This window comes from Carassius carassius, chromosome 29 (assembly GCF_963082965.1).
Source record: "Carassius carassius chromosome 29, fCarCar2.1, whole genome shotgun sequence".
NCBI lineage: Eukaryota > Metazoa > Chordata > Actinopteri > Cypriniformes > Cyprinidae > Carassius > Carassius carassius.
Window position 1 is genome coordinate 8,986,269 of NC_081783.1, and position 26,362 is coordinate 9,012,630.

Here is a 26,362-nt window from a genome sequence, read left to right on the forward strand (position 1 = left end):
AGAAAAGAAAATATAGAAAATGATTGTATTTTATTTTCAGAATTTGCACTTAAGTTTTAAATAAAGTACTTTCTAGAGTGAAACCCCATAGAAAATGAATGGAAGGTTGGCGATAAACACTTTCTGAAGGTAGTTCTTAAAATAAAATTGTGTATTTTTTTTATTATTATTATTAGTTTCAGACCCTGTTCTGTTACCTTCTTGTGGAAATGTCTGGATGTTATTACAGATTCTGAGTCTGCTCTATAGTAATTCAATCTAGTTGCACTATAAATATGTTTTAGTATTGCATTTTTGGATGTAGCACCATTAATCAGGTTTTTTTTTTTTGGTCTCTTTTTCTGTTCAACTCCGTAAACTTGGAAGCACTCTGTGGAGCTGCTCTGACTCGTCTGCCGGTGTTAAAGCAGGATACGCGGCTGTGGAATGGCTTTGCTGACCTTGCACAGAACCCCATCTGTTTCCACGACACCGGTGAGTTTTATTGCACCTAATGAAAAATATTAATTTCTAAGATGCTACAGAAGATGATCTGAACATCATGTGTGTTCTCCACACATTCTTTCACCCTACTCCCACTCCCTCCATGTGCGTCCAGTTACGCTACACCTTTGTCTTTACACAAGTTTATGTATAATTAGGAGGAATGTCTTCTTGGTAGCGTACCAAACGCTTTCCAAATTTGCAGTGAATCTGAATATGAGAATTAACTTCACACTGCTCCAAAAAAATACAATAAAAAGCCCCAGGATTATATGAGGATTCTGCTAAAGAGCCAAAATGCCTGATAACTTTTATTGCTGTTCTTGATAGGTATTGGACAATGCCAAGTAATCGTTCTCTGTCTCTGTTGGTTGATTGGTAGGCTTTGTATTTATTATATAACACGATTCTTTTTTCACCCGTAACCCATGCAAACTGTGTATCTTCTATAAAACACCATGTTCAGACTATTTTGAGTAAAGTCTCACTAGAGCTTTAACCTAAAACCTCATTGCCCCTACTCTCCTCTCCACCCCCTCTCTTCTTTTTCTTCTTGTCTCTGTCTGGACACGTCAGTCACATAACAGGTAATGTTACTGTCTCCTCTCTCATTCCATAGAAGCACCAATAACAGCGTCTTTGGTGTCCTTCTCACTGTCTTCCTCTCTCGCTCTATTTCTTTCTCTGTTTATCGTCTTTAGTATGAGCTTCCTCAGTGTCTTATCATCCTGTCACTCCATTGCAGTTGGCAATTTTGTCGAAATGCCTTGTCATTGTGTGTACGGGTTTCCTTTTTTCTATTTTTTTTTACCCAAACACTCATCTCAGAGTGAGTTATGGGTGAGGAAAAAAGGCTAAAGGCCCATCCCTGGTGCAAGTTTTTATTCAGATACCGAGTCAGATGATCAAGCAGAATCTCTTAGTGTCTGTTTGCAAATAAATGCATCACATAATCAGTTCACCCTCCACCCATTTTTAACATTGCCATTCTCTGGACAAATCTTAAGAGTTTAGAGTCTTAAGAGTTATAATGAGTTCTAATCGACTTAATTTTATTTTTAAGGATGAGCCTATTCTAAGAAGAGGAAGACTTCAGAAAAGGTGATTGATTGTGATACAGCTTTCATCATGCATGTGTTTTTAGTGTATGTAGTGTTTCCTCCAGAAATGCGTAACTGATTCATTTTTGTATTTATTTCCGCACACCAGAGAAAGTTTCGCCCTGGTTAAGGGGGCAGTGCTCCTGGTGGGAGAGGGAGAGAGGGAGGGATCACAGGAAGAAACCGTGCCCTCTCTGCTAGGTCCTAGGCACGGAGGCCGAGCCTCTGACACTCAGCACAGACATTTGCACGCAATGATTTCGTTACTACGACCAGAAGACACACTCAAACTGGTTAGGATTTTCTCAGCCCACTCTTGTTTTACTACACTGCCCTTTTGGGTCTCCAAATTGAACACGGCCTCTACAAAATGAATTTTATAATCACAAATCACTGGGAAATTGAATGGATATGAAAATATCTCATGCATTTACAACATTTCTTGTCTCTTTGAGACCGATTAAAGGAAGTGTTTGTACTTACTGCCTGTGTATATTACTCACCGTGTTTTGCATATGCAACGTCACAAGTTCTGCAATGTGGTTTCTGAAGACACTTTAGTTCATCCACCTTCTGCTAGGCAGAAATGACAAAAACTTTGTTTTGACTTTTAAGAATACTGTTACACACAATACTGTTTGCTAGGTAAATCTGTGTATAAAATTATTATAGAACATCATACTTGGGTGCTGTGTTTGAATTATAATAACAGAAAAGTTAATCTCATTTTAATTGCTCAGTAATTAAATTATTATTATTTTTTTTAAGAATTATGTCTGATTCATTTACAGTGTGCCTACATTTCTCTTTCTCCCTACCTCAGGCTGTGCGTTTGGAGTCAGTGAGCCCAGTCAGAGTGAGGTATTTGCTTATAATCGGCACACTTAACAAAAAACAGGAGAGTCTAATACTTGGCATGGACTTCCCAGGGTCAAACAGGTAGCATGTCTTTATAAACTAAATTATTAAATCATCATAAGAAGATTTAATTTCATTATAGATAAATCTGGAAATATTTATTTGTATGTGGGACGTACCTATTAAACATTTGTAAATGCATTGTTTAATAGACAAAATACTGTTGCATTTTTGATGATATGTTTTTATTTTTACATTATGCTTTTTTGGAAATTAAATGTGCAGATATTTTGCAAACATGGTGCCCATGTTTAGTTGCAGTTTTAAAGGGATAGTTCAACCAAAAATTTCATTTGTGTCATCATACTACTTTTCATTCTAAGCCTGCATTACTTTTTTTCTTCTGTGAAATATAAAATAAGTTATTTTGAATAATGTTTGGTAGCCATTGAGTTTTTGTGTATAGACAAAAAGTGCTGAGACATTTCTTAAAATATATTTTAGACAAATATGAAACAAATATTTTCATATATGTTTTCATTTGGGGTGAACTCTCTCGTTAAATATAACTTTTAGCAAAATTTGTAATAAAATTGCAGAAGATTTCAGTAAGCCTGTCAAGAAACTTCTCACTTATTTCTTCTCACTTCCTCAGTGATGAGTGCACTATTGGACTTGTCTTGCCAATATGGAGTGACACACAGGTTTACCTTGATGGAGATGGGTAAGAACATAAGACTGAATCATGCGCACTAGAAGGCAACTAATCAAGTACAAACATCTGATGATATAGCAGGGAAAGCAAAAAAGGCATAAGTGCTTTAGTACTGTGTGAAGCAATCTTGATAACATTATCTTACCATCAAAGTCAACTCTCGCATACGCTTTTAATGCGGTTTGTAAATTGAAGGGAGCTCAAGCACAAAGGTTTTGCTTCTTAAGAAAAAATCAGTCAACACTAAACTAAATCTAACTGAACTGAAAAAAAAGTAAATACCATTTAAAACAAAACCGAACGATGCTTCCACTTTATAGTTTATCTGCAAAGCTCTGCAGAACCTTAGTCACTGTTAAAGCCTCAGCCCCAGGGTTCTGCTTTTCTGACAGCTTGTTTTCACTCGTTCTCTTACAGAGGTTTCAGTGTGACATCTGCAGAAGTGACACGAATCTTTAAGCCTGTGTCCATTCAGACGATGTGGTAAGCTTTAAAGCAGGAAATGCTGAGGAAACACTGAATTTCCTCAACTGTCAACGGCATACAGTGTGACGTTGGTCTCACAGCCTACAAACACTTAAATATTTGTTTTCTGTTGTAATGCTATTTGTCTTTATTCTGGTTGTCTAGTCAGTTACATGTACGCTGTTAGACATCTGCCTCCAAGTTAGCTCTGTGACTTGTAAATGTGTTTGTTGTTTGTTGATTGCTTGTTTACAGCACTCTCTTATGTGTCACTCTCACTTTGCTCAAGGTCAGTGTTGCAGGCACTGCATGGCTGCTGTGAACGGGCCGTGCGTGGGGCTGTCATACCAGGCTGCGGGCTGGAGTGGGCACACCATTACAGAGGGAATGTGGAATCTGACCAGCACTGCCTTAATGAATGGGCGGTCATGACTGGCCTGGAGTCAGTCAGGAGGGACAAGGGAACACGCTCATCATTGAATCGGGAGTCAGTGGAGAAGGACATCAAAGCCCAACTACGAGATATCATGAGGACTGAGGACTTAGAAAACATTACCTCAAAGCAGGTAAAATGTAAGAGAGTATGGCTTTACAATGTCCCGCAACGTCACCAAGCTCTTCCCTCTAGTCACGTATAGGCCACTTTTCATGATCCAGTCAGTTCCTGATGGATAAAATCAAGTTCCACACTGAGTTCAAACAGGTAGTTGAACAGAAGTCAAATGGTTACAAATACAATTTCATGTAGGGGCAGCTGTGGCCTAATGGTAAGAGACTTGGACTAGTTACCCAAAAGTCGCCGGTTCGAGTCTCTGTGCTGGCAGGAGTTGTAGGTGGGAGGGATTGAATGAACAGCGCTATCTTTCACCCTCAATACCCATGGCTGAAGTGCCCTTGAGCAAGGCACTGAACCCCCAGTTGCTCCCCGGGCGCTGGATCTAAAGCTGCCCACTGCTCCGGGTGTGTATTCATGGTGTGTTTACTTCTCACTGCTGTGTGTGTGCACTTGGATGGTTTAAATGCAGAGCACCAATTCTGAGTATGGGCTACCATACTTAGCAAATGTCACGACTTTCACTTTGAACTTTTTTTACTTATATCATCTGCACTTTAAAAATTCATTCAAAATAATACAGAACATAATGCTGTATTTTGTAAAAAAAAAAAAAAAAAAAAAATGTTTTTTATTTTTTTTATTATTATTGTTTTTTTTACAGTGTTATGATTTGTTCACTTTTTTTGCATGTGTGTGCGAGGTTTTTTTTTTTTTTTTTTACCGTTGTTTTGCTGCCATCCTTCCATAACAGACACTTTTCAGAAGCCAGTATTGCATTGCGACAGTTGCAAAACATTTCACAATTGGCATGTTTTTGACTTTATTTTCAGTAAGTGGTCCGTTTGAACTGGATTTATTTAATATGGCCCCTTTGAAGTTATTCAAAGTACACTACAGTTCAAATCTTATGGGGTTGGTATGATTTCTTTTATTTAAAAAAAAAAATTATCTTATGTTCACTATTATTTAAAAAAATACAGTAAAATGTCAATATTGTGAAGCTGTGAAATCGTGTCCATTTTAAATAGCTTCATTCTGTTTGAATATATTGACCAAATCTAATTTTATTCCTGACAAAGCTGAATTTTCAGGACCATTACTCCAGTCTTCAGTATCACATGATCCTTCAGAAATCATTCCATTATGCTGATTTGCTGCTCCTTTTTGCAGAAGTCTAGAAAATTCTAAAGAGTAGCATTTTATTTTTAGCCAATATTTTTTTTATTATGTGTTTTTACTGTCACTTTGATTTTGATTAATTAATCAAATTAATCAAACTAATCAATCATTTGCTTAACAAAAATATTAATTTCTTTAAAAAAAAAAAAAAAAAACCTTGGCTGATCTCAAGCATTTGAACAGTGGTGCAAGCCTGAGGACACACCTTTTAAAGACTCTCTTCTTCTAGCACTTACTCAAAAAGTTAACGTGCCTGGGCTTGTTGTCTTACAGTTGAGCTACAGTCACTCTTTCTGTGTGTTTGTAGGTGCGAACAGCCCTGGAGTCCAGAATAGGCATAGACATGAAGGACTACAAAGAGTATATTGACAATGAGATGATGGTCACAATGGCACAGATGGACAAACCTTCCAGAATCTTGGACTACCTTTACTTGGTGAGTGTTGACATTTGTCTTATCTGCTATACTGTTGGAAATACATTTATTTATTTGTGTGTGTGTGTGTGTGTGTATATATATATTTATTTATTTATTTTTTGTCCTTTTTTCCCCCAAAGGGTTCCGAATGGAATGCTGCCAATTTTGAAGAACTACAGAAGAACAAGTATACAACTTAAATTGAATTAAGATAATTTAATCCTTTAATATGTTTTATTACTTATCTGTTTAATATATTTTAAATAAAATGTTCTGCTGCATACAAATAATTTTTTTAAAATGTTTTTTTTTTTGTTTTTGGTAGTGTGGGCTACATCCTCAATGTTACCAAGGAGATTGACAACTTTTTCCCAGAATCCTTCACCTATATGAATATTAGAGTTTACGATGTGGAAGCGACCGACCTACTCTCATACTGGAACAACACATACATGTTCATCAGTGAAGCAAGGTGCTCAACACACAAACTCCTCTTACTTTTTGTGTTTGCAGTCTGCCTATGCTGACTCTTAAATGCATTGGTTTATATTTAAGCACACATGCAGTATACTTAACCCCCTATGAAAAATATCGCCTTTGTGCTCTGTCTCAATCTAATATATTATGTGCCATTGTTTTGTACTGATGATGATACAGGAAGAGTGGACAAGCCATACTGGTGCATTGTAAGATGGGCGTCTCTCGCTCTGCCTCCACAGTAATTGCTTACCTGATGAAGCAGCAGGGCTGGACATTAGACGAAGCCCTCAACCACGTGAGAGAAAAACGGTCTATAGTGCAGCCCAATGAAGGTTTCCTCAAACAGCTGCATACGTACAGTGGCATCCTCAATGCCAGGTGACTCACATTCTCATAATGGTGCTGTACTAAAATCAGGCATCATACTTGCGTTAACAAGCATTCACACAGAAGTACTGACATTTTCCCATTTGTGTAGCATCTTAGTGGATGTTCAGGTACAGACGAGTCAAGTCAAGTCTGGTGTATTGTTGTTCAACCATGTGTGTACATGAGGGAACTAAATAGCTTAGATACACAAACTCCTCTCAAACAGTCACAGCTATGTAAGTTTGGGATCTTGAAAGAAGTCTCTTGCACTAGGCAAGGCTGTGTTTGATCAAAAATACAGTAAAATTGTGAAATTATTACAATATTTGCAGTATTTTAAAATGTCATTTATTTCTGTGTTGACCGCTTTTTAGCAGTCATTAATTCAGTCTGTAGTATCACATGGTCCTTTAGAAATCTTCATTACATGCTATTTGCTGCTACATAGACATTTCCATTTATATTGACTTAACTGGAAGTAGAAATCTTTTGAAACATCATAAATATTCAGCAAGCACGAACTGAATTAATCAAAAGTATGAATTTCTTTCAAAAGAAATCTTAATGAACTACACTGAACGGTAGTGTGTATATATTCTGATTGCTCAGCTGCAAATGAAACTGTTTACTATAAATTTAATTAACAGGCTTCCTATACATGTATAAAATACACATTATACAGATCTAAAGTGGTATATGCAGAAGCTCTCTACAGCATATTGTGCACAAAAGACCGATTTGCCAAAATGTACTGGAAGTACTGTCAGCTATCTGTCTTTTTTTCTCTCTTTCATTTAAGTAGGGTTATCGAGACATTTTTACACAAAGTTGGACAAAAAAGCCTAAATGGCCCTTCAAAAAAAATTTCTGAAAAACTGAAACGACTTGCAGAATTAGGTGGATTTTTGTTTCACGTTATTATAAAAAAAAAAAAAAAAAAAAAAAAAAACCTTTTCAGTAGTAACTTCTGATTTTCATTCCAAATGTGGAATTGTGCTGTGCAGTAAACAGCGGCACAGTGCCCTCTGGAGGAGGAAGTCCAAGCCAGAAGTCCGCCAGCCATCTGTCCACAACGATGCAGCCACAGGGAGTGAACAGGAACAGAAAGAGGAAGACTCCGAGAGCCCAGAAGACGAAAGCAGTTACGAGGAGGAGGAAATCGATGTAAGAAAATGTCATAGAATTTTGATGCTTCTCGGTCTCTTTAGTTTCCAAATAGTATTTTTTACCCAAAAACTGTTTATTTCTACTCCTATTTCATTCGCAGGTCTTTGATGAGCATCTGGATGAGAGTGTTCCCGACACGTCTGGGGCAGATACAGCTCCATCCAACCCACTTATTACTGTACAAGAAAGTGATAAGGTTAGAGCTCTCCGAGGACAATAATTTCAATTAATTTCACTTGACCATTTAAAAGGCCTTCCAGATGTCAGTAAGGTTTTCTTTTACTATCCTGCATATATTTTATGAATGAAATCCAATACTTGTTTTTTTCTTCTTCTGGGGTGCTGGTTCCAAAAAAAAAAAATAAAAAAAAAAATATATATATATATATATATCATGTGCATTGCATTTTTGCTTTCGAGAACCATTTGTATGGGTGAAGAAGTCTTGAATTACCAGAAAAACTGCCACAAAGACATGTGAGACTGGTAGCAACCATTTATTCTGGAGATATTCTTTTATGCCTAATCCTGATTTCAAGGTTAGAAATTATAACCAGTGGCAGAAGAAAATGCAACCATGACCAATATGTTTTCTCTATCTATAAAATGAGATTTTGACTTATGATTAAAAACTGTACATGATGGATATTTTGAAACTCGCCATCTAAAATTAAATTTGGTAATATTAGGCCTTTTTGAAATATTAGCTGGGTGTGTCTTAATGAATGGTTTGTGTTTTGGTGAAGCATATTTTAAAATGTTTGCAAAACTTTAACTCTAGGTGTCACCTAGCCCTAGCAGAAGTGGCAGGATGGATTTATTCTCTCTCATGCAGTCTATTCAGCTTGACGATGAGGACAGAGGGCTAGATAAAGAGGTGAGGAAAAGAAAGTATTGGTTGGAATGCAAAACTGAGTGATAAAGATATTTTCAAAGTCAAGTAGAAAAACACATGCAAGCAAGCATTAACTGAAGAACTCTTGTTGTTTAGGTCACTGTCGGTCAGAGACTTTCTCCTGCGCAACGAAGGCGGAGTCTTGAAAGAAGAGTCTTGACTTGTCAGAGAGCGCATGTTGATGTTTCTCCTGAACCAAGCAGCAGACAGTCACCGAACACAAACCAGGATGAAGCTGGTCTCTGAAGCACTTTAACAAAGGGGCCGTGTTAGGAAATATGGAGAAAGAGGAATATTCAAAGTGAAAAGGTGAGGAAAAAGAACACTTCTTCTGATTGTATCATTCCAAGTGCTTCGAGGAGTCACTGCAGAATAAAATTAGGGAATTTCTTCATATAGTTGCTGTTTCGAGGCTCATTTAGGTCATTTCACTTGGAGGCAACATAAAAGCACATGGTTACATATCAATGGATATCGCACTAATTTTCCCCTCACCTGTCCGCCTAGTCCAAAACTCATAAACTGTGGTCAGTTTAGGGGGATTGTTGAATAAAAAAATCAGCCACCACTTGTCAAGTGAGTATTGTTAAAGGAATTGTTTTCCTCAGAGCATTATCATTCTAAATGTCACATTGTGCCTTTTGAAATCTCTGTATCCTTTGCACCTTCATACTGAGCCATAGAATTCAATATACTTCACATATTTTAATATGGTATTATAGTGCGAGTGGAGGATTTCTCTATGGCTGTTATCGCTCTTGTCATTATACAGAAACATGAACTATTATTCCTCTTGATATCATAGTTTCATGTTGTTTTTAATAAATGAATAAGAGTGTGATTCACTCATTTTAGGAATCCTATGCAATAAATCTACTTTATAGCTGTTCCTTCTCCACGAATGTGAAGCTTTATGCTGGCTCTGTGGAGATCAGTAGGTGAAAAAGTGTAGAGAGAGAAAGCACTCAAGGACTTCGATTTTTCATATATACTACTATTTAAAATTTTGGGGTCAGTAAGAAATCAGTGAAAAAAATTTTATTCAGCGAGGATGCATTACATTGATTGAAAGTGACATTTAATTTTAGAAAATAAGTGCTGTTTCTTAACTTTCTATAAAAATGTATCACGGGTACCGTAATAATGTTAGCACAGTTGTTTTCAGCATTTGGCGATAATAAGAAATCTTTCTGAGCACCAACTCGGCATATTAAGATTTCTAAAAGATTATTTGACACTAAAGACTGGAATAATGGCTGCTGAAAATTCAGCTTTGCCGATTCAGAAATAATTTTTAAATGTATAGAAACCGTTTATTTTAAATTGCAACATTACTGTTTTAACTGTATTTTTTAATCATATAAATGTAGCCTTTGTAAACATAAGAGATTTCATAAAAACATCTTGCTGACTCCAAACTTATGAATGGTAGTTTCTAGACAGTGATGTAGCTACTCGTGCTATATCACATGTTTTAAACACTTTGAGCTATTTTCATGTCTCTCTTTTTTTTTTTTTTTTTTTTTAAGCAGATTTTTTTTTATATTTGTTTTTAACCTGTACATTATGCAGGAAACGAAACCGGAGTATTGTCCTATAAAATGTGCCAGTTATTTAACGTCTCTGTGGTTTCAATCATTCTGCATGATGGTTCAGTGGCTTTAGTTGATGGAGGTGGACCAAAATAACTACATTTGTTGGTTTTATATCTACACAGTTAAAACCAGCTCCTACAGTACATGTGTGTTTAGCCCAAGGTGTGGTTGATTTGTGTCTTTGCATGTCTCAAATATCAGACCGTATGCATGCTGTTTGTACTGTATGTAAGCCTGAGTCCTGTATGTATAAAGTATATACAGTCTGCTGTAAAACATGTTGAAATGTGTATACTGTCATTGCACAAAGTGCCAATGTTGTGAAACCAAAGTTATGTTGAGGAATGTTTCTAGTATTGAGGCACCACTGGTTTTGCAGTTATTTTCCATGAGAATGTCTTAAGTTATGTGTATTAGCGATAGATGAAGACCCACAGCCTTCAGAGTGCTGATTTTCTTCAACTAATGTATAATGTGCCATGCCTTATCAACTTCAAAATAAGTGAAACGTTATAAATTTTATTCGGATTTAACTCTCATTTCTATTGTTGGTATCAGGTGGCGTTAAATATAAAGTCAAGGTTGCTGTTGCTTTTTCTGTTTATGACTGATCTGAATATGTATCTTTTTAATTTGTTATACAAAGTTGTCTGTGCTATAAAAAAATAAAATTATTTTATAATGGGGGCTTGAGAAATATCTAATGGAAACTCTCATTGATTGTTTTTGTATAATGTAATGTTTCAGGTTTTAAGATATTCATATTCTTAATTCTACTGTAAAATTGTATGTATATATATATATATATATATGTATATATATAATTTATATATATATATATATATAATTTATATATATATATAATTTATATATATATATAATTTATATATATATATAATTTATATATATATATAATTTATATCACACACACATATATACTAGTGCTTTACATATATTACTGGAAATGTGTCTTTACTAAAATATTAACAACAGCAACTATGCTGTATACAGCAATACTGAATGATTCAGCCAGATAAACAGGGCATATATTATATATTACAGCTAAGCAATAATGTATGTGCAGTGGACTGATTAAAAATCAAACCAATACAACTGTATCGATCCTAAAATATGAGAAATAACTCTTTTTGTTAGTCTGACGAAATTGATTGGAGAATAATACACAATTTGTTTTAACAATATTTTAAAATATGTATTTTAATAAAGCGCCAAAGTGGGGCCACTGCTTACTCTCACATACACTACTGTTCAAATGTGTTGGGTCAGTAAGATTTAAATATTTTTCTCACCAAGGCTGCATTTATTTGATCAGGAATAAAAGCAAAAGCAGTATTTTTGTGAAATGCTATTGCAATTTAAAATAACTGGTTTCTGTTTTAATACATTTGAAATATATTTACAGCAGCTATTATGCCAATCTTCACTGTCAAATGATCCTTTGGAAACCATTCTAATATGCTGATTTGGTGCTTAAGAAATATTTCTTATCAATGGTGAAAACAGTTCTGCTGCTGCTTAATATTTTCATAGGATTCATTGATGAATAGCAAGCATTTACCTTTTTTTTTGTCCCATTACAAATGTATATACTCTCACTTTTGATCAATGTAACATCCTGCTGAGAATTTTTTTTTTTAAAGAAAATAATCAAATTGGCCCCAAATTTTTTGCACCGTAGTGTCATTTGTAGCAAAGTATTTTGTCTTTTTTTCTTGTCTGAAATGCATCAGTTTTTAAAACATTACAAATACTTTTAAAAAGTACTGAAACATCTTTAGTTTGCAAAAATCAAACTGAAAACCACTACATCATTTCACTGTCAAACCAAATATTTATATCCCAATAATCAAATTACTATAATGTGTTGGGGACCCTTCTGTAATCGACAATAAATACACCGTTTGAATGTGAGAATATTTATATTTACAGACAAAAGCCACACTTCAGAACAGTAATGATAATAAAAAACAGATGTTGCAACTTAAATGAATTTTCGCCTTGGTTCACTAAGCATGACACCACCCTCTTTCATGGCTGTCCAGAATGTCTGATTCTGCAGAGGAAAAAAAAATGGCATGAATTAGTCAATACATTTTCACCATTTATGTATAATACCTAAAAAGCATTGAAAAAAAAAAAAAAAAAACTCACCGACTCTGATCGAAACTTCCACGGTACCTCTCGATAAACAATGCGTGTGATGCCAGCTTCAAGACACCGCTGAGCAAGCACCTCACCGACGGCACGACAAGCTGCTACAGAGCGTGTGGGGCCCAGCTCACGCTTCAGTGCCCACTCCTTCGTGGAGCAGGACAACACTGGATCTACAGAGTCACTTGAATACACCTCAGCTGTGATGTGATGCTGTGTGCGCCTGAACACCAACCTGATGGACGAACGGTACAGAACAAAATAGCATCAGTTCAATATTCATAGACGGTGTGCATTTGTTTTTCTATCTGGAAAAGATTTTTAAGATGCAGTTATTAGAGCTGTGCTTAAGCAGAACTTTGTAGAGGTTTTATTATTCACATCTAGCTCTAGACATTGGAAAGCTTACAAACCTGTGATAATATTGTCTTGAGGGCCACACTGTAACCCAGCCTCGATCCTTCACTGCCAGGGCCATCTGTTCCAGGTTTCTTGGGTTTCGGTTAACAAATGTTTTATTGATGGCTTCATTATCGTTAATCACTGGTTCTGGCTCAGGCGCTGTCTGACTGTATTTCCGAGCTGGTGGGAAGAGACACATCATAAATATTGTTCATGAATTATATCTACAGATCCCTTGAGGGGTTTAAATGACGTGATGCTGTTGTATCGGTGTTCAAATGGATCCATCTCTAAATTTAAGTGCAGACTGTTGGAGTTTATTATTCTGGATTCTTTTATACACACACATTCTTTAGTATGTGGAGGATGTGTGGAGAACAAAGCTTTTGTAAAACAAAAAAGATTATATTTTTATTAAAAAACATTAACGATTTCTGTCAATCATATAAATGATAATAATGACAGCTTTGAAATTCATTTGCAAACGGTCAAAACACTGTAACAAATCTTTTAAGTGGACGAATTGTTCATAAGTCACTCGGTTATTAAAATGTATGAAAATAAGATTCATTATTCAATTATATGTTAGATAGATACATTTTGCTGGGAAATATAGAAAAGTAAATCTGAGTGGAAAAATTATTGATAGTTCAGAATAAATTATTATGAACGGACTCAAGACTCGAGTCACTTTAATGAATCAAAGTCATGTTCATATTAAATCAGTTGTTTTCTTTTCTTGATACTTCGTGAACTTTAGGTCCAAATCGGTCTGTTCTACGAGATTAGAAAAACAAACAAAATATTCATTATAGACGGCAAATTCTACAAATCTACTGCTTTAAACTCGTTCTGTAGTAACGTAAACACATGCAGCAGAGAGTATACACGGATGTAGTTGTGTTCTAGATCTGTTACTTACATGATTGACAGTGAACCCACGCCGCTGCAGCCGCAGATCTCTGACATTGACCCAGCAGCGTGCGAACACTACGCCAAATACCACTTAACAAAGCCATTTGACAGCTGTACAAAATACCTTTAATTCTGGGGACAATTTATACTTGTTGTTTCTGTAAAAACGGAGACAGCATGACCCTTCGTATATTGTTAAAACGATTTGAGCACTTTCTAGTGCGCAACCATTGTGATGTCACACTAAAACTGTTCCGTGTTTAAGGTTTGGAGTTCACATTAGTTCCGCTTAGAAATCCTTCTTCTTCTTCTTTGATGTTTATTGGCGGTTGGCAACCTAACTGACTGGTGCATTACTGCCACCGACAGGAATATATTTATGGATCGGGATTTTGCTTTTAGGACAAAAAAAAAAAAACATAAAAACAAATGAACAAACTAGAAATTAAAAACATAAGAAATAATAATAATAAAACACAATAAAAAAAGACTATATTCTTTTATATGAGTCGATTTAAGCCAATTGTTTTCTTCTTCTTTATATTTAATTGGTGGCTGACAACCAATTTTAAAGGCGTATTATCGCCACACACCAGACTGGAGTGTGCAGCAGTATATGACAAACAAGGGAACTAATTACATTCTTTCCATCAATCATGTAATTTTTTAGGTAAATCATGAGATGTTTGATCACAATCACAAGTACTTCCTTCTAAAAGCGTCTGAACATTAACATTTATAATGTTTTTCTTCAGCATTTGAAAAAAATCCCTTCTTTGCTTATTAGAAATCCTTAAAAAGAATGAAAATATAATAATAATAATAATAAATAAATAAATAAATAAGAAGGAGACATAAGGTATTTAATGAAACATTATTTAAGATCCGGTAGAAAATAGTAATCAGACAATATTATTATGTCCACAAGATGGCACAAGTACACCTTTTTTTTGTCCTGGTATTATGGCATAACATTCCATAAAAGTACATAATACAATTAAGTTGAAATCAAGGTTTAGTAGCCCCTACAGTCACAAGACTTATTAATTAGTTTAATTTGTGATGAACCGTGTGCATCAACATACCCTTAAGCTTGCTGGTGAAGTTCATTTAAAACATATCCAATAGTTCAAATGAAACTGTATTTTCCTCTCACAATCTCCAGCTTATTATAGCCCTCTCTAACATTTCCAGGCAGTGCTGGGCTCACCTCTGGACATTAAGGGATTTTCTGCATGGCTTGCCATTTTAATTTGGCCAGTTTGTTTGTGCTGCACTTTTAGCATGCTGTGAAGAGGCTGTGTCCCTAGATAAAATAAATGGTTCTCTTGCCATTTGAACACGCATGCTCCTGTAACCCAAAATCCTTGCTCTCAGCAAGAGCTACAGTCTAATAACATTGTGCACTTTACCCATGTGCTCCTTCAGACCATTAGAAACCTTACATTTGGGGGAGGGAAGCGCAAATGCGCAGAACTAACAATTATTGCTACATGTGTGACTGCATCATATAATAACTGTTAATTAATAATATTGATAGTTCATCGTCTAGCTGACTACGTATTTTTATTATTATTTTTTATTTTTTCTAAAATCCTGTCAAACGTGCACAAACTACTAGCTACTACTAAATATTGTAGAAACATAATTTTCTGTAAAGTTGCTTTGTAACGATTTGTATTGTAAAAAGCGCTATACAAATAAACTTGAATTGAATTGAATAGATGTGCAAATCATGACCTTACACTACTCTATATCGTTTCCCCCCTCCCTTTTTAACAGTTTCCTTTTCATACATCCATAGAGATTGTTAATGAAAGGATTTGTCTGTCCACATGCAGGAATATCCAACTTGAAGCACCAAAGACAAATTACTTTACTACTGTACATTCACAAAAAATAAAAAAATAAAAAAATAATAATAATTAATAAAAACTTATATCAACATTCTTTTTTTGTTTAATACAGTAAATGTGCTAATTTACTGTCAAACACTCAAACTGCTTTGAAGACAAATGTTAATCTGAACACCAGAGGTCATGTTTGACAACTACACTTCCCCTGATTGTTTCAAACATTTCAAAACTCATCTTTATCACCTTTCTTCTTCATCATCACTACATCAGATGAGCCCTCTAATGGCTCTCTCACACTGATTGACATTCTCCATATGATAACAAATGCCTATCTAGATAGAAATCAACTTCACTCAGTATAACTAGGAACAATGAGCTATTACTCACAACAAGGTCATTTACAACACTTGTGAGAAAACAAGTGAAAACAGTGTGCCTTAAATGTTAAATACCATTCATTATATATTATTAACATAATGAACCATGGTTCTTTTTTGTAGTTAAAGCACTTCACATTTTATCGTGCTCATGGTAAAGGAAAGAGCTATAGCGAAGAGAGACGTGAATGAGGCTGGCTGCAAAACAGAAGTAACACTTGTCTGGAATGTGTTGGAGATGTGTTGCTATGCAACAGGGATTCCACAATGGTTACCCAGACATGGTTTGACTGTGTAGATGATGGTGTGGGTGAGAAAAAAAAAGTGACAGCCTCCCACATCACCACACACACACCTCAGCTCTGTTTGAAATGTCAGAGCACACACATACACTCACAAAGCACAGGGTCACTTCAGGAAAAATCTGATTCATATTCTCCTTACGCCTCAAAATATGTTTTCAAAAATGGAGGTTAACTTCTGCATATTCACTCCTCGGCATGCATATACAAAAATACACACACAGCAACAGTTCACACAATAAAATATAAAGCCTTATTGCAAGAACGTGGATATTGAATCTAGAGGTGTTCAATGATCAATAACAACCTTTAAAAGACTCCATTCAACTACATCTTGTGAACATTCCAGCAACGCCCTGCAATCAATAAATGAACAAAGCACAGTTTTGCCATTGTCCTCTGAGTGGCAGTGTGTCTCACAGAGCATCTTTGAGTTTGACCACCTGTTTTTTATTATGTTTGCGGTGATTTTTTAACACACTATTACAGTTTTTTTTTTTTTAGAAGAGAAAGCTGTTACAAATAATATTGAGTATGCAGGACAAAAGAAAGGTGTTTTCAAAAATAGGGAGTTTACTTGATTATTCATACATTTTTGTAATAAAAAAGTAAATGTGTAATATGATACATCAAGCTTTTATTTGTATGTCTCTCAGTCATTATGGCATTGCACTGCATTATACTGCATGTTTTACACCAGGGAACGCTGCAGAGCTTTGATCATAAAACTAAGCAGTTATATAATTAAAATATAATATAAATATAATTAAATATCTTACTAATACATCTAACTGGGAGATATACTGAGAGTGCCAATTGAAATATCTGTATTATACACATTCTGCTATACTGTTTTAAAGACCTCATTGATTTATGTTGCAAGTTTGCAGAATTTAATTTTACCTTGTGATCATTTCGATCATATCAATATCAGCAACTGCACCAAATAGGACTTGTAATTTAATTTAATTTATTTTAAATATTTTTTTTTGCCAAGTTTGGGCCTTTAAATGCAATTAAGCTACATGTGAGCCATAAAAGCCTGATGATCAAATATAATAATCAACAAAAAACACATATGCAAATGCTTAGTAATTGTAAGATTTTGTCTAAAGGTTAAACACTGCTTTAAATAAATACATAAATACATATATCAAATTGATACTGTTCATGAAACATAATGCAGAAGAACTTATAATGGTTTTATTATTCTAGCAAGTAGTGTGTGTGTGTGTGTGTGTGTGCGTATATATACATGTATATATAGCCTATATATATATATATATATATATATATATATATATATATATATATATATATTCTTTTTTTTCTTAATAAAGTCAGAAGTTTTTAATGCACTTTCAAACAGAAAGGTACAAGATCTGTGACTTGGGTAGTACCTTTTCAAAAGGTACTAATACAATGTACCACTTCTCTATTAATATGTGCACTTTTGGTACTAATGTGTTCTTAAATATATATATATATATTTGACATTTTCATCTTTTATTACTATAGGACAGATTAGAAGAGGAAGTGAAGTGGGAGAGAGATGACAGCTTTTGTATCTTTTTATTGTAACTTACAAATAGTGTTGATAAAGATATTGAAGATTGCTTCCTGTTGCAGTACACAGAATTACCACAAGAAATACTGCAGACTGGCTTTGCATTATAGAGTCAGAATCCTTTGAAAGCAGGGAGGAAAGGTTTTTCATGACATCCAAAGATAATGGAATTGTCTGTTGAAGCATAAGATTGACTAAGCCAATCAAAGTTTTGTAGTCTTGTGGATAGAGCATTAAAATGCACAGTGTAAATCAACAATATAGTCAAAGCATACACAGGCTGCTTGCAATAATCACATGTGAAGAGGCATGAACCTACATATGCTCACTCTGTCATTATTGTTTGTATGTTTTCCATGACTAGTTTCCACTTTTTAATCTTTTGATCTGGGAGTTTTGATTTCACAGATGCTGTGTTCTCTGTAGCCCTAGGCTACATATGATTTCCATTATTTATCATCCACAGTCAAAAGCCCCTGAGAGAAGGAGAGGCAGAGAGAGAAAAAGAGAGGACAAAGAAAAGCTCCACATCACTCCTCATCTCTGTGAGCCTTTGATCCACCTCCAGAACTCAAGTTTTAAAAGAAGGAAGGGATTCTGTTTGCATGTCCCATACTAACTCTGGTTTGAGGTACAGTAACTCAATATTATAGTATGAAGAGTAAGAAGATTTCATATTTTTGGCCACCACATAAAACAATAAACAGATAAACACACCAGCATTTCAGTGAGCATTTGATTAATTTTATACAATCACAAACATATTTAAAAATAAATGTTAAGTTTGTATTTGATGGTTGTGATATGCTTTAGATTCAGAACTAAAAATTACAAACCCAAAAGATGTTTTGTGACTGCGGGAAACAAATACAGCTACTAAACCTTGTCTCCAAATACAGACCATTTCTTTGCATTCCTCAGTGGTTTTCTGAACCAACAAATGTCTTACTTTAGTATAATTGAGATTTTTTTATAAAATATATTGAATATGTTTTCATTTTGTCTGCTTTTTGTGTGTTTGAAGTTTTTTTTCTCATTTTTAGTTATTTTAGTACATCAAGTTATACTAAAACGAGAAGTGTTGCCATGGCAACTAGCTTATATATAAAACCAATTTTTAACAAGTTAGAAATGATAAAATATAAAATATATAAAATAAGGCCTTTTCCCTAAAACCCACACATTTAGCCAAATTTTCATCAATATTACTATATTTTAAATATTAATTTGACTGAAAATGACACACAATAAAAAATAATCACATTTTCTTTACACATCACATCTTATATTTCATCTATATCTTTTTGTTGTAACAGTTGGTATCCAAGTAGTAAAAAAAAAAAAAGTGGAAGTGGTAAACTGAGATAACTGAAAAAAAAAACAATTTTATATATATATATATATAAAATTGTTATTATTATTATTATTATTACCAATATGTTACCTAACAAGTGGTTTGTTTTGAGGTTGATTTCAGCATTCTTGCAACTTATAATTTTTATTTTCCACCTTTATTTTACAACCTGCCTTTGAATGTCAGATATATTTGTCTTAATTTTCAAGGGAAATAAAGTGCCATACCAAAACATAACCCTTATTTGCGAGTGTTGTGAAGGGTGAAAAGAGAGATGAACATGAAGGCTTACAAATGAGCGGGAGCTGTAATGAGGTAAGTGGCCACTTGTGCTGCTCCCCGTGGAGATGACCCAGTTAAGAGTTTGATCATCCAGGTGTTAGCTACGCTGCCAAGCCAGCTGGGAGGAGAGGAATACTTCATAACTGTCATGCCTCTGCAAAGAGAATACATTTACCCCCCAATAACCACTATTACCACTATTACCAACATCCACTGTTAAAGGCTGCACATTGATCTCACAGACAATGACTGCAAAATGATTTATCTGATATATTATATACATGATCTTAAATATATATATATATATATATATATATATATATATATATATATATATATATATATATATAATTATTTTTTATTATTATTATTATTCTTTTTTTTTTTCCTCAGGAATATAGATGTCCCGGATTTCAACAGATAAAGAACATAAGCTATTCAGGATACAAACATTGATATACAGGTTTTTTTTTGTTTGTTTTTGTAATGTTCTTTAGAATGCAAGACATCATATATGGTGTTGATGAAATTACTCATTGCTTCCTGTTGTAACTGAATTTAATTTCAAGCCATTAAAAGTCAGAAGAGACATTTCTAGCTTATCAAAAGTTGTTCTTGCCAGGAGTTGATTGTATTTTAGCAGAGTTAATGTAAGATCTGACAATGTCCCAAGAGGCCTAGTAAATAACTTTGCACTTAACCGTCCTTTAGGTCCAGCCAACTGCCATCCATTGCCAAAAATAGTGCCTGTGAAATTAAAACATTTAGAATCTAAATTTAGCAGATGCAGAGACCAGCCCTTTAGATGTTGCTGAACAAAATGTCCATAGAGATTTGTTGAGGCATATTGCAGATATGAATGACAAAATCTGGTGTAATGTAGCTTCTAGAAATGGTGCTGTGTCTGGTGCCTTACTTAGGCTCCATATCCCCTGAAATAAAGGGGGCAGGCATATCTCTGGTTAAGGTTGTGTAACAATACTGTCACTGAAATAGCCAGTGGCTGTAAAGCACAGCTGATGCCCTGCCAGGCTGAGAAGTGCCTTTGGCAGGAAGAGTGAAATAAAGCCTTTCATTTTAGAACTCTATTATCCAGACTGCCTGATCAATCTCTCATGGGCTGGGGAATATAGACAGGAGTGTCAATCCATTCAGAAGTGGCATAGGCAAACAAAAGATATATTCAATCCCTTTTGAAATCCTTTTTCCAGTTACTAAACATGGATTGATTAATGTGCGAGGGAAGCACTTGCATTTAAAAAGGGTTTCAGAGAAGAAAGGATCGCAGCTAACATGATCATAATATTGTACTTCTATACAAAGTCCATAATCTGACTATTTTGATTCATTTACAAGTACTGGTATGTCATTGGACATTGGAGATTTTCACCACTGTAGCTTTCTGTAAACTAAACTGTAAAGGGGACAATAAAACCATCTCTATTTAAATCCTGTTCAACTGCTTTCCATCACCTTTTGACATTTTTCCACTCAAACATTGAAACGTTATATTTTTTCAAAACCATTTCAGCACAAATCCACCCTGCAGCCAGTTTCGTTGGTTAAGTGGTTTGTGTAAGTGATCATCACTGTAATCATCACTATCTACATGATCAATGAAAGCTTAATGGTGTGTGCACAACAAATCAAATTTATTTGCATGAGTAAGGGTATTCCCACCAGGAAAGTTTGCTAGTTCACTTGCCTTGGTCCAGACCAAAAACAATGTTGATTTTTGTTTTGCTTTAACACTGCCCTTTTTGCAAGTGAACCAGAAATTGTAAACAAAACCACATGTGTGCTAATTGGCTAAGGGATGGAGTTAGAGCTGAACTGGTTCAGGGGGAAAAAATTCACACAGTTATTGCACATACAAAGCATGGTGTTTCATGTGAGTATAAAGCAAGTGACTGGCTGTTGGTTGCTAAGTATCAAGTTGTAACATTTTAACACTGCATTGTTTCACATTGCACAAGCTTGGCAATGCAATGCAGGGTTAACAATGCAAAAGCGGTGCTAACCCTGCTTTTCTTAATTTCAAGTGTCAACCTTACTTTCACCCCTAGTTAAAAACAGGGTTTAAAACTATGATAACTAGTCCTATGTGTCTCAGGAGGACATAATTTTGGCAGCAAACGTGTAAGCATTCAAATATTTTATTTCCACTGTTCCAAAATATTTCCCTTCAAGAGGCTCCATACTCACCAAGCCTAACAACAAGGTCAAAACCTGGATCATACCAGTATAAAAATGTGCTATACTGAACCAATTTCAGAGCATAGTCTCTCGTGATATCTGACACTCTTTCAAGAAATAAGACAAAAATAATGTGAAGAGCAGCTTTCATTACTGGCCTCAAACTGAGACAGAAGACCTTATCTGACTTCCTCTGTGTCTGCCATTTCAGGGTTCATTAATGTGCACCATAATTGCCATCACAAAGCCCCTAGGTTAAATTACACATCACAACACAAAATGTCTTCTACCTGATCTTCAGGATGATTTTGCACCTGTGCTGTGTTAGTATATTTATAAATATTGCCTAGTGGTTTTATGGAATACTATATTCTGATCATTCAATCGTGGCGCCCAGAGCTAATTTATTTCCTAATGTTTACCGTTGTCTGTATGAATACAGATGAACATATCCTTTGAAAATTAGTCATAGCCCCATTGTTGTGGTGCTCGTCTTGTTTGTTCATCGTAATTATTATTTTTTGCTTCGTGGAAACAGTAACATAATATAGTAGTTATCTCAAATTTGCAATTAATTTCAAATATGCAACTAATTCAGCAGGAACTAATGGGTGCAGCCACAGTACCAAATACACACACAAACTTACCAGCACTATAAAAAAAAGATGACAGATTATTCTCTCACAGAGATTAATTTGGCTGTGCATACTTGACAAACCGCCCAGACTAGATTAAGTTGTGACAGATGAGGTTACTAATGTTGATCCAATGAGGGGTCTTGAAGACTAGAGAGAATTATAAAGCTGACAAATTAAGAATTAAGCTTCCATCATCAAGTCTCATTAAATGCTAATTGTAAAATAATTGTATTTGTAAAGTTAATGTACTCATAGTGAGTCATTTTATGGAAACGTTTATACTTTCTATCGGTACCACAAACAAAATCTATCAGAATTAATATATCCATAATACAGTGAAACAGATGGCAACATTAAGTCCCATAAATCCATAAAAACATAAGCCACTGTGAAAAGAATGTATTTCAAAATAAAAAAATCTATTTTTCTGATATCTCATGTTCAGATGCATAGACTATGAGATTTTAGTATTGAGTTATTAACACTAATGTATGTATTAAAGGACAAGACAAGAATGCCAATCAAAATAACTCGGAACGGAAGATCAAACTGTAAAATGCTGAACAGAAATAATCTCCTTGCTTAAACTGGGTTCACTGTTGCCTTTGAAGCAGAATCATTCATCTCGTGCTGAAGAGAGGGAAAGGAGCCAAGAGCCACAGGCGACTGACTCCCTTCTCAAAACTCTAATCATACCTTGAACGTTCCTTTAAAAAAGAAAAGAAATAATTAGGAGGATTTCATGATACAGGGTCAGTAAATATGGGTAATCTAAATTTAACAGCCAAGTTTTTTTTCCCCTCATTGACATCGTAAACTGAAGAGAAAAGCAAAATAATTGCTGTCTCATAACATCCTTATTAAAACATAACATAATTAAAAGTAAGCATTGTATGTTCAGATTCCTATGCAGTTTATTTGACCTTAAACCAAACCTTACATTTTCCGATTTCATTCTCTTACCCCAGGCTACATCATTCAGTCAGCTTGATCATAAACACTGCATAAGCCTAAGATCACATAATCAAACACTCGGAGCTTGCAATATTGGCTGCATCTTATGTTGCAATGTTATTGCATGACTAGAAGGGTTAGGTTTGCATAACTAACTTCTTTCATGACAAGCCCTTGGCTCTATGTTGCAAGGGATGCCTTATTTCCATAGCAACACTATCTTGGGGCAGACTTATGTAGAAGGTTGGCATGAAAAGAAAAGAGGGTGGGTGTGCCTTTCTAGGTTACTCTGAGAGAACAGCATTGTTAGATCAACAGAACAGACAACATTTTCATATGCTTATATATACTGAGCAGCACAGATTTAATCATTTAACATTTGAAAGAGCACTGAAATAGAACAAGACACTCTACATAAGCATTTGTAACCACAACTCATTATACCGAATGCTTAACATATGGGAGTGCAACAATATCGTCATCTCCTAGCTCAGATTCGTACATGCATGGTCGCATATTTTTCGAATCTCCACTTTTTTGTCTTTCCTTTTTATATCCCATAGTTTCATTTCCCTCGTTTGTTCTGTTTTGGCAGCCACACCCTCATAGCTCAAGTGTTATGACAGCTTTGATCAAATCTTCTGTCTAGACAATGTGATGAGTGGGTGGTCAGATTTTCCTGCTGCTATACACAACACGCAACTCATCTGTCTTTCTTTATAAAGGGTGTAAATGGTTTACTAATCATATCACAAGGGCAGCCCTGTGAATCCATTGGCAAAGCATGGCCAAAGTCATGTGTTTGATTTCCAGGGAATGCATAGTCTGGAAAATTACAGCCATCAGTAGAGCGAAACATAAAGCATAAAAACATACAGGAACACTACAAAACATAGCATTGGATCTTGTTGGTCAAAAGAAACACACCGTGGAAAAATAATAAATCAAATGGCTTCAGGGTGAGCAAAGGCACAAAACAACAAACCAAGACCATTGTACTCAAATGCACTGTTTACACAGAATGCACTTTTGCTTGTAAAAATGTGAGATGTAGAGCATATAAATGGACAACTATGTGTCTTGAGAGAGTTTTTTAAATTCTGAACAACATTTTGTTTGACTCGCTGTCTTAAAATCATGGCACTCATGCACAAGATGCAGTGGTCAAAGATCAGTGTTGTCAACTATTATCGATGTGTCCAATTGTCTCTCCTTGCCTGTATCTGTAGAAAAGCCAAACAATTATCATAGTATGCTATTTAAACATAATAATCAGCAGAAACACAGAGAGTGCAGCTGTGACTAGCTGGGTGTATGGATCTGCTAGGATGTCCAGCTTGAGAGGAGGGAAAGGAAAATAATTTAGGTATTTTGTAGCAGATGCTTTGTTTGGGCTAGACTCTTTTGATCTAAATGAAAATCACCAGGGAACAGTGTTAAGTGCTTGTATCAAAATCAAAGAGAATGAACGCACACACTCTCACACTCACGCACAAGTGTATTCCAACACATCTCATTGTAGTTTGAGCAGTCTGTTCCTCTGGTGACCCATGCCCTAGGAGTGCCACCACTTTGATCTTCCTCAGCACGGGCATTGCTCATGACTGGTTGGCACCTCTAATAGAAATAGGCCATCCGTGCCAGCTGTGGGCGTCTTAAAAGTGGGTTCTGTTAAAGGAGAGATCAAACGAATGATAATCAGAAAATGATCACAGGTTTTGTACATTTGAACATCTGGAGAAGAAAATTATTCAGGAACTTCAGAAAAGCTGTTAGCCTTTTCTAAGAGCAAGTTCAGCAGTTGGGCAACAAACAAAGGATAATTAAGCTCATTTGAGTCCATTGCATGCTGTGGCTATAGCCAGAGATGCGGATGTTCTTTTAGCCCATTGCATGTTCTTTAACTCTATCCTCTAATTTATATTTGCCTTTCACTTTATTTTTCCCCTGTGGTTTGGCCTGCACTTGTTATAGTGGCTATTGTGCTTTTGTGGTAATTTCATTTTACAGTCAGAAAATAATAGCATTAGTATGTGGCCACACAATTAGTACTCATTTTTCCCTCTTAAAACAGACCCCGAAAAAAAAAGAAAGTGTTATATTAAACCACAGTGTTTTTCCATCGAGTAATGCCATCAGAATAATTTTTAATGCAAAGTGAAACATTAACATATTCCATCAAAAAGTGATAATGAGTATGATTTTTTAAATTAATTGCTGCAAGTAAAGGGCACAGTAATGCTATGTTGTGATAACTCCAAATACTGTTGTTAATGTTAAGAAAAATAAAAAAAAATAAAAAAATAAAAACTTTTTCAACAGTGGTTTCAATCCTGCAAAAAAAGTTTAAATAATAATTTTATTTAAACTACACCATTCAAAAAAAAAGGTAAGATTATTTTTATTATTCATCAAGGATGCATTAAATCAATCAAAAATTACAGTACATAAAAATATGCTCTTTTTCAAATAAATTAAGCTTATCATATTATAATCATTCAAATGCATTAAAATAGACAACATTTATTTGAATATTTTTTACTTAAAATACTTTTACGTAATATTTTTGATTAAATAAATGCACCCTTGGTGAGCATAAAAGACTTCTTACAAAAACATTTTATATATATATATATATATATATATATTCAGAAACAGAATATGCATATAATTTTATTTAAGTGACAGTTAACAACTCCATAACTTTTCCTTAGCACTGCTTTACTGCTTCAGCTAAATGTCAAAGCCAACAGACACCAGGCTGACCTGTACATGATATACTGCTTTGATTGTCATAAGACTTGAATCAAAGTGATGTGTGGATCTGACCTGGCTTTCAGCTTGTATTTTAAGTGGAAACCGGGGTCTTCACAGCTCACTACTACCTCTCCTCTGAGAGTTCCCCATCAGCTCACACCACCATTTCACATCAACATGAATAAGCACCGGAATGACACATTTGTCTCACACTGACTGCCTGACACAGTCTGATCTCACAAAATCCCTGGCATATCCCTGTTTTCCATCTTCTCCTTAGGGGAAATCTTAGGCTGGGTGGTGGGGAAGT

At 35.0% G+C, this 26,362-nt stretch overlaps 2 protein-coding genes across 3 annotated transcripts; one reads left to right on the forward strand and one right to left on the reverse strand.

Moving 5' to 3' along the window:
* The first annotated feature begins 318 nt into the window (after positions 1-318).
* Positions 319-10,013, forward strand: si:ch211-203d1.3 (protein phosphatase Slingshot homolog 3). Of its 2 annotated transcripts, XM_059515790.1 has the most exons (16): positions 398-474; positions 814-861; positions 1,547-1,584; positions 1,693-1,876; positions 2,407-2,522; positions 3,097-3,165; positions 3,574-3,639; positions 3,911-4,187; positions 5,664-5,792; positions 5,915-5,961; positions 6,100-6,246; positions 6,432-6,632; positions 7,628-7,787; positions 7,891-7,986; positions 8,572-8,667; positions 8,782-10,013. In XM_059515790.1, exons 4-16 carry the CDS (start codon positions 1,838-1,840, stop codon positions 8,929-8,931), a joined length of 1,593 nt encoding a protein of 530 aa, XP_059371773.1. In that variant the 5' UTR covers positions 398-474; positions 814-861; positions 1,547-1,584; positions 1,693-1,837; the 3' UTR covers positions 8,932-10,013. The 2 variants fall into 2 exon arrangements, with proteins under 2 accessions (XP_059371772.1, XP_059371773.1); XM_059515789.1 differs by lacking the exon at positions 814-861 and having other exon boundaries at positions 319-474.
* Positions 10,014-12,201: 2,188 nt separating this feature from the next.
* mrpl18 (mitochondrial ribosomal protein L18) lies at positions 12,202-14,065 on the reverse strand. The gene is made up of 4 exons (XM_059516707.1): positions 13,777-14,065; positions 12,866-13,034; positions 12,453-12,687; positions 12,202-12,354 (listed from the first exon to the last, which is right to left on the reverse strand). Exons 1-4 carry the CDS (start codon positions 13,871-13,873, stop codon positions 12,283-12,285), a joined length of 573 nt encoding a protein of 190 aa, XP_059372690.1. The 5' UTR covers positions 13,874-14,065; the 3' UTR covers positions 12,202-12,282.
* Between the last annotated feature and the right edge of the window lie 12,297 nt (positions 14,066-26,362).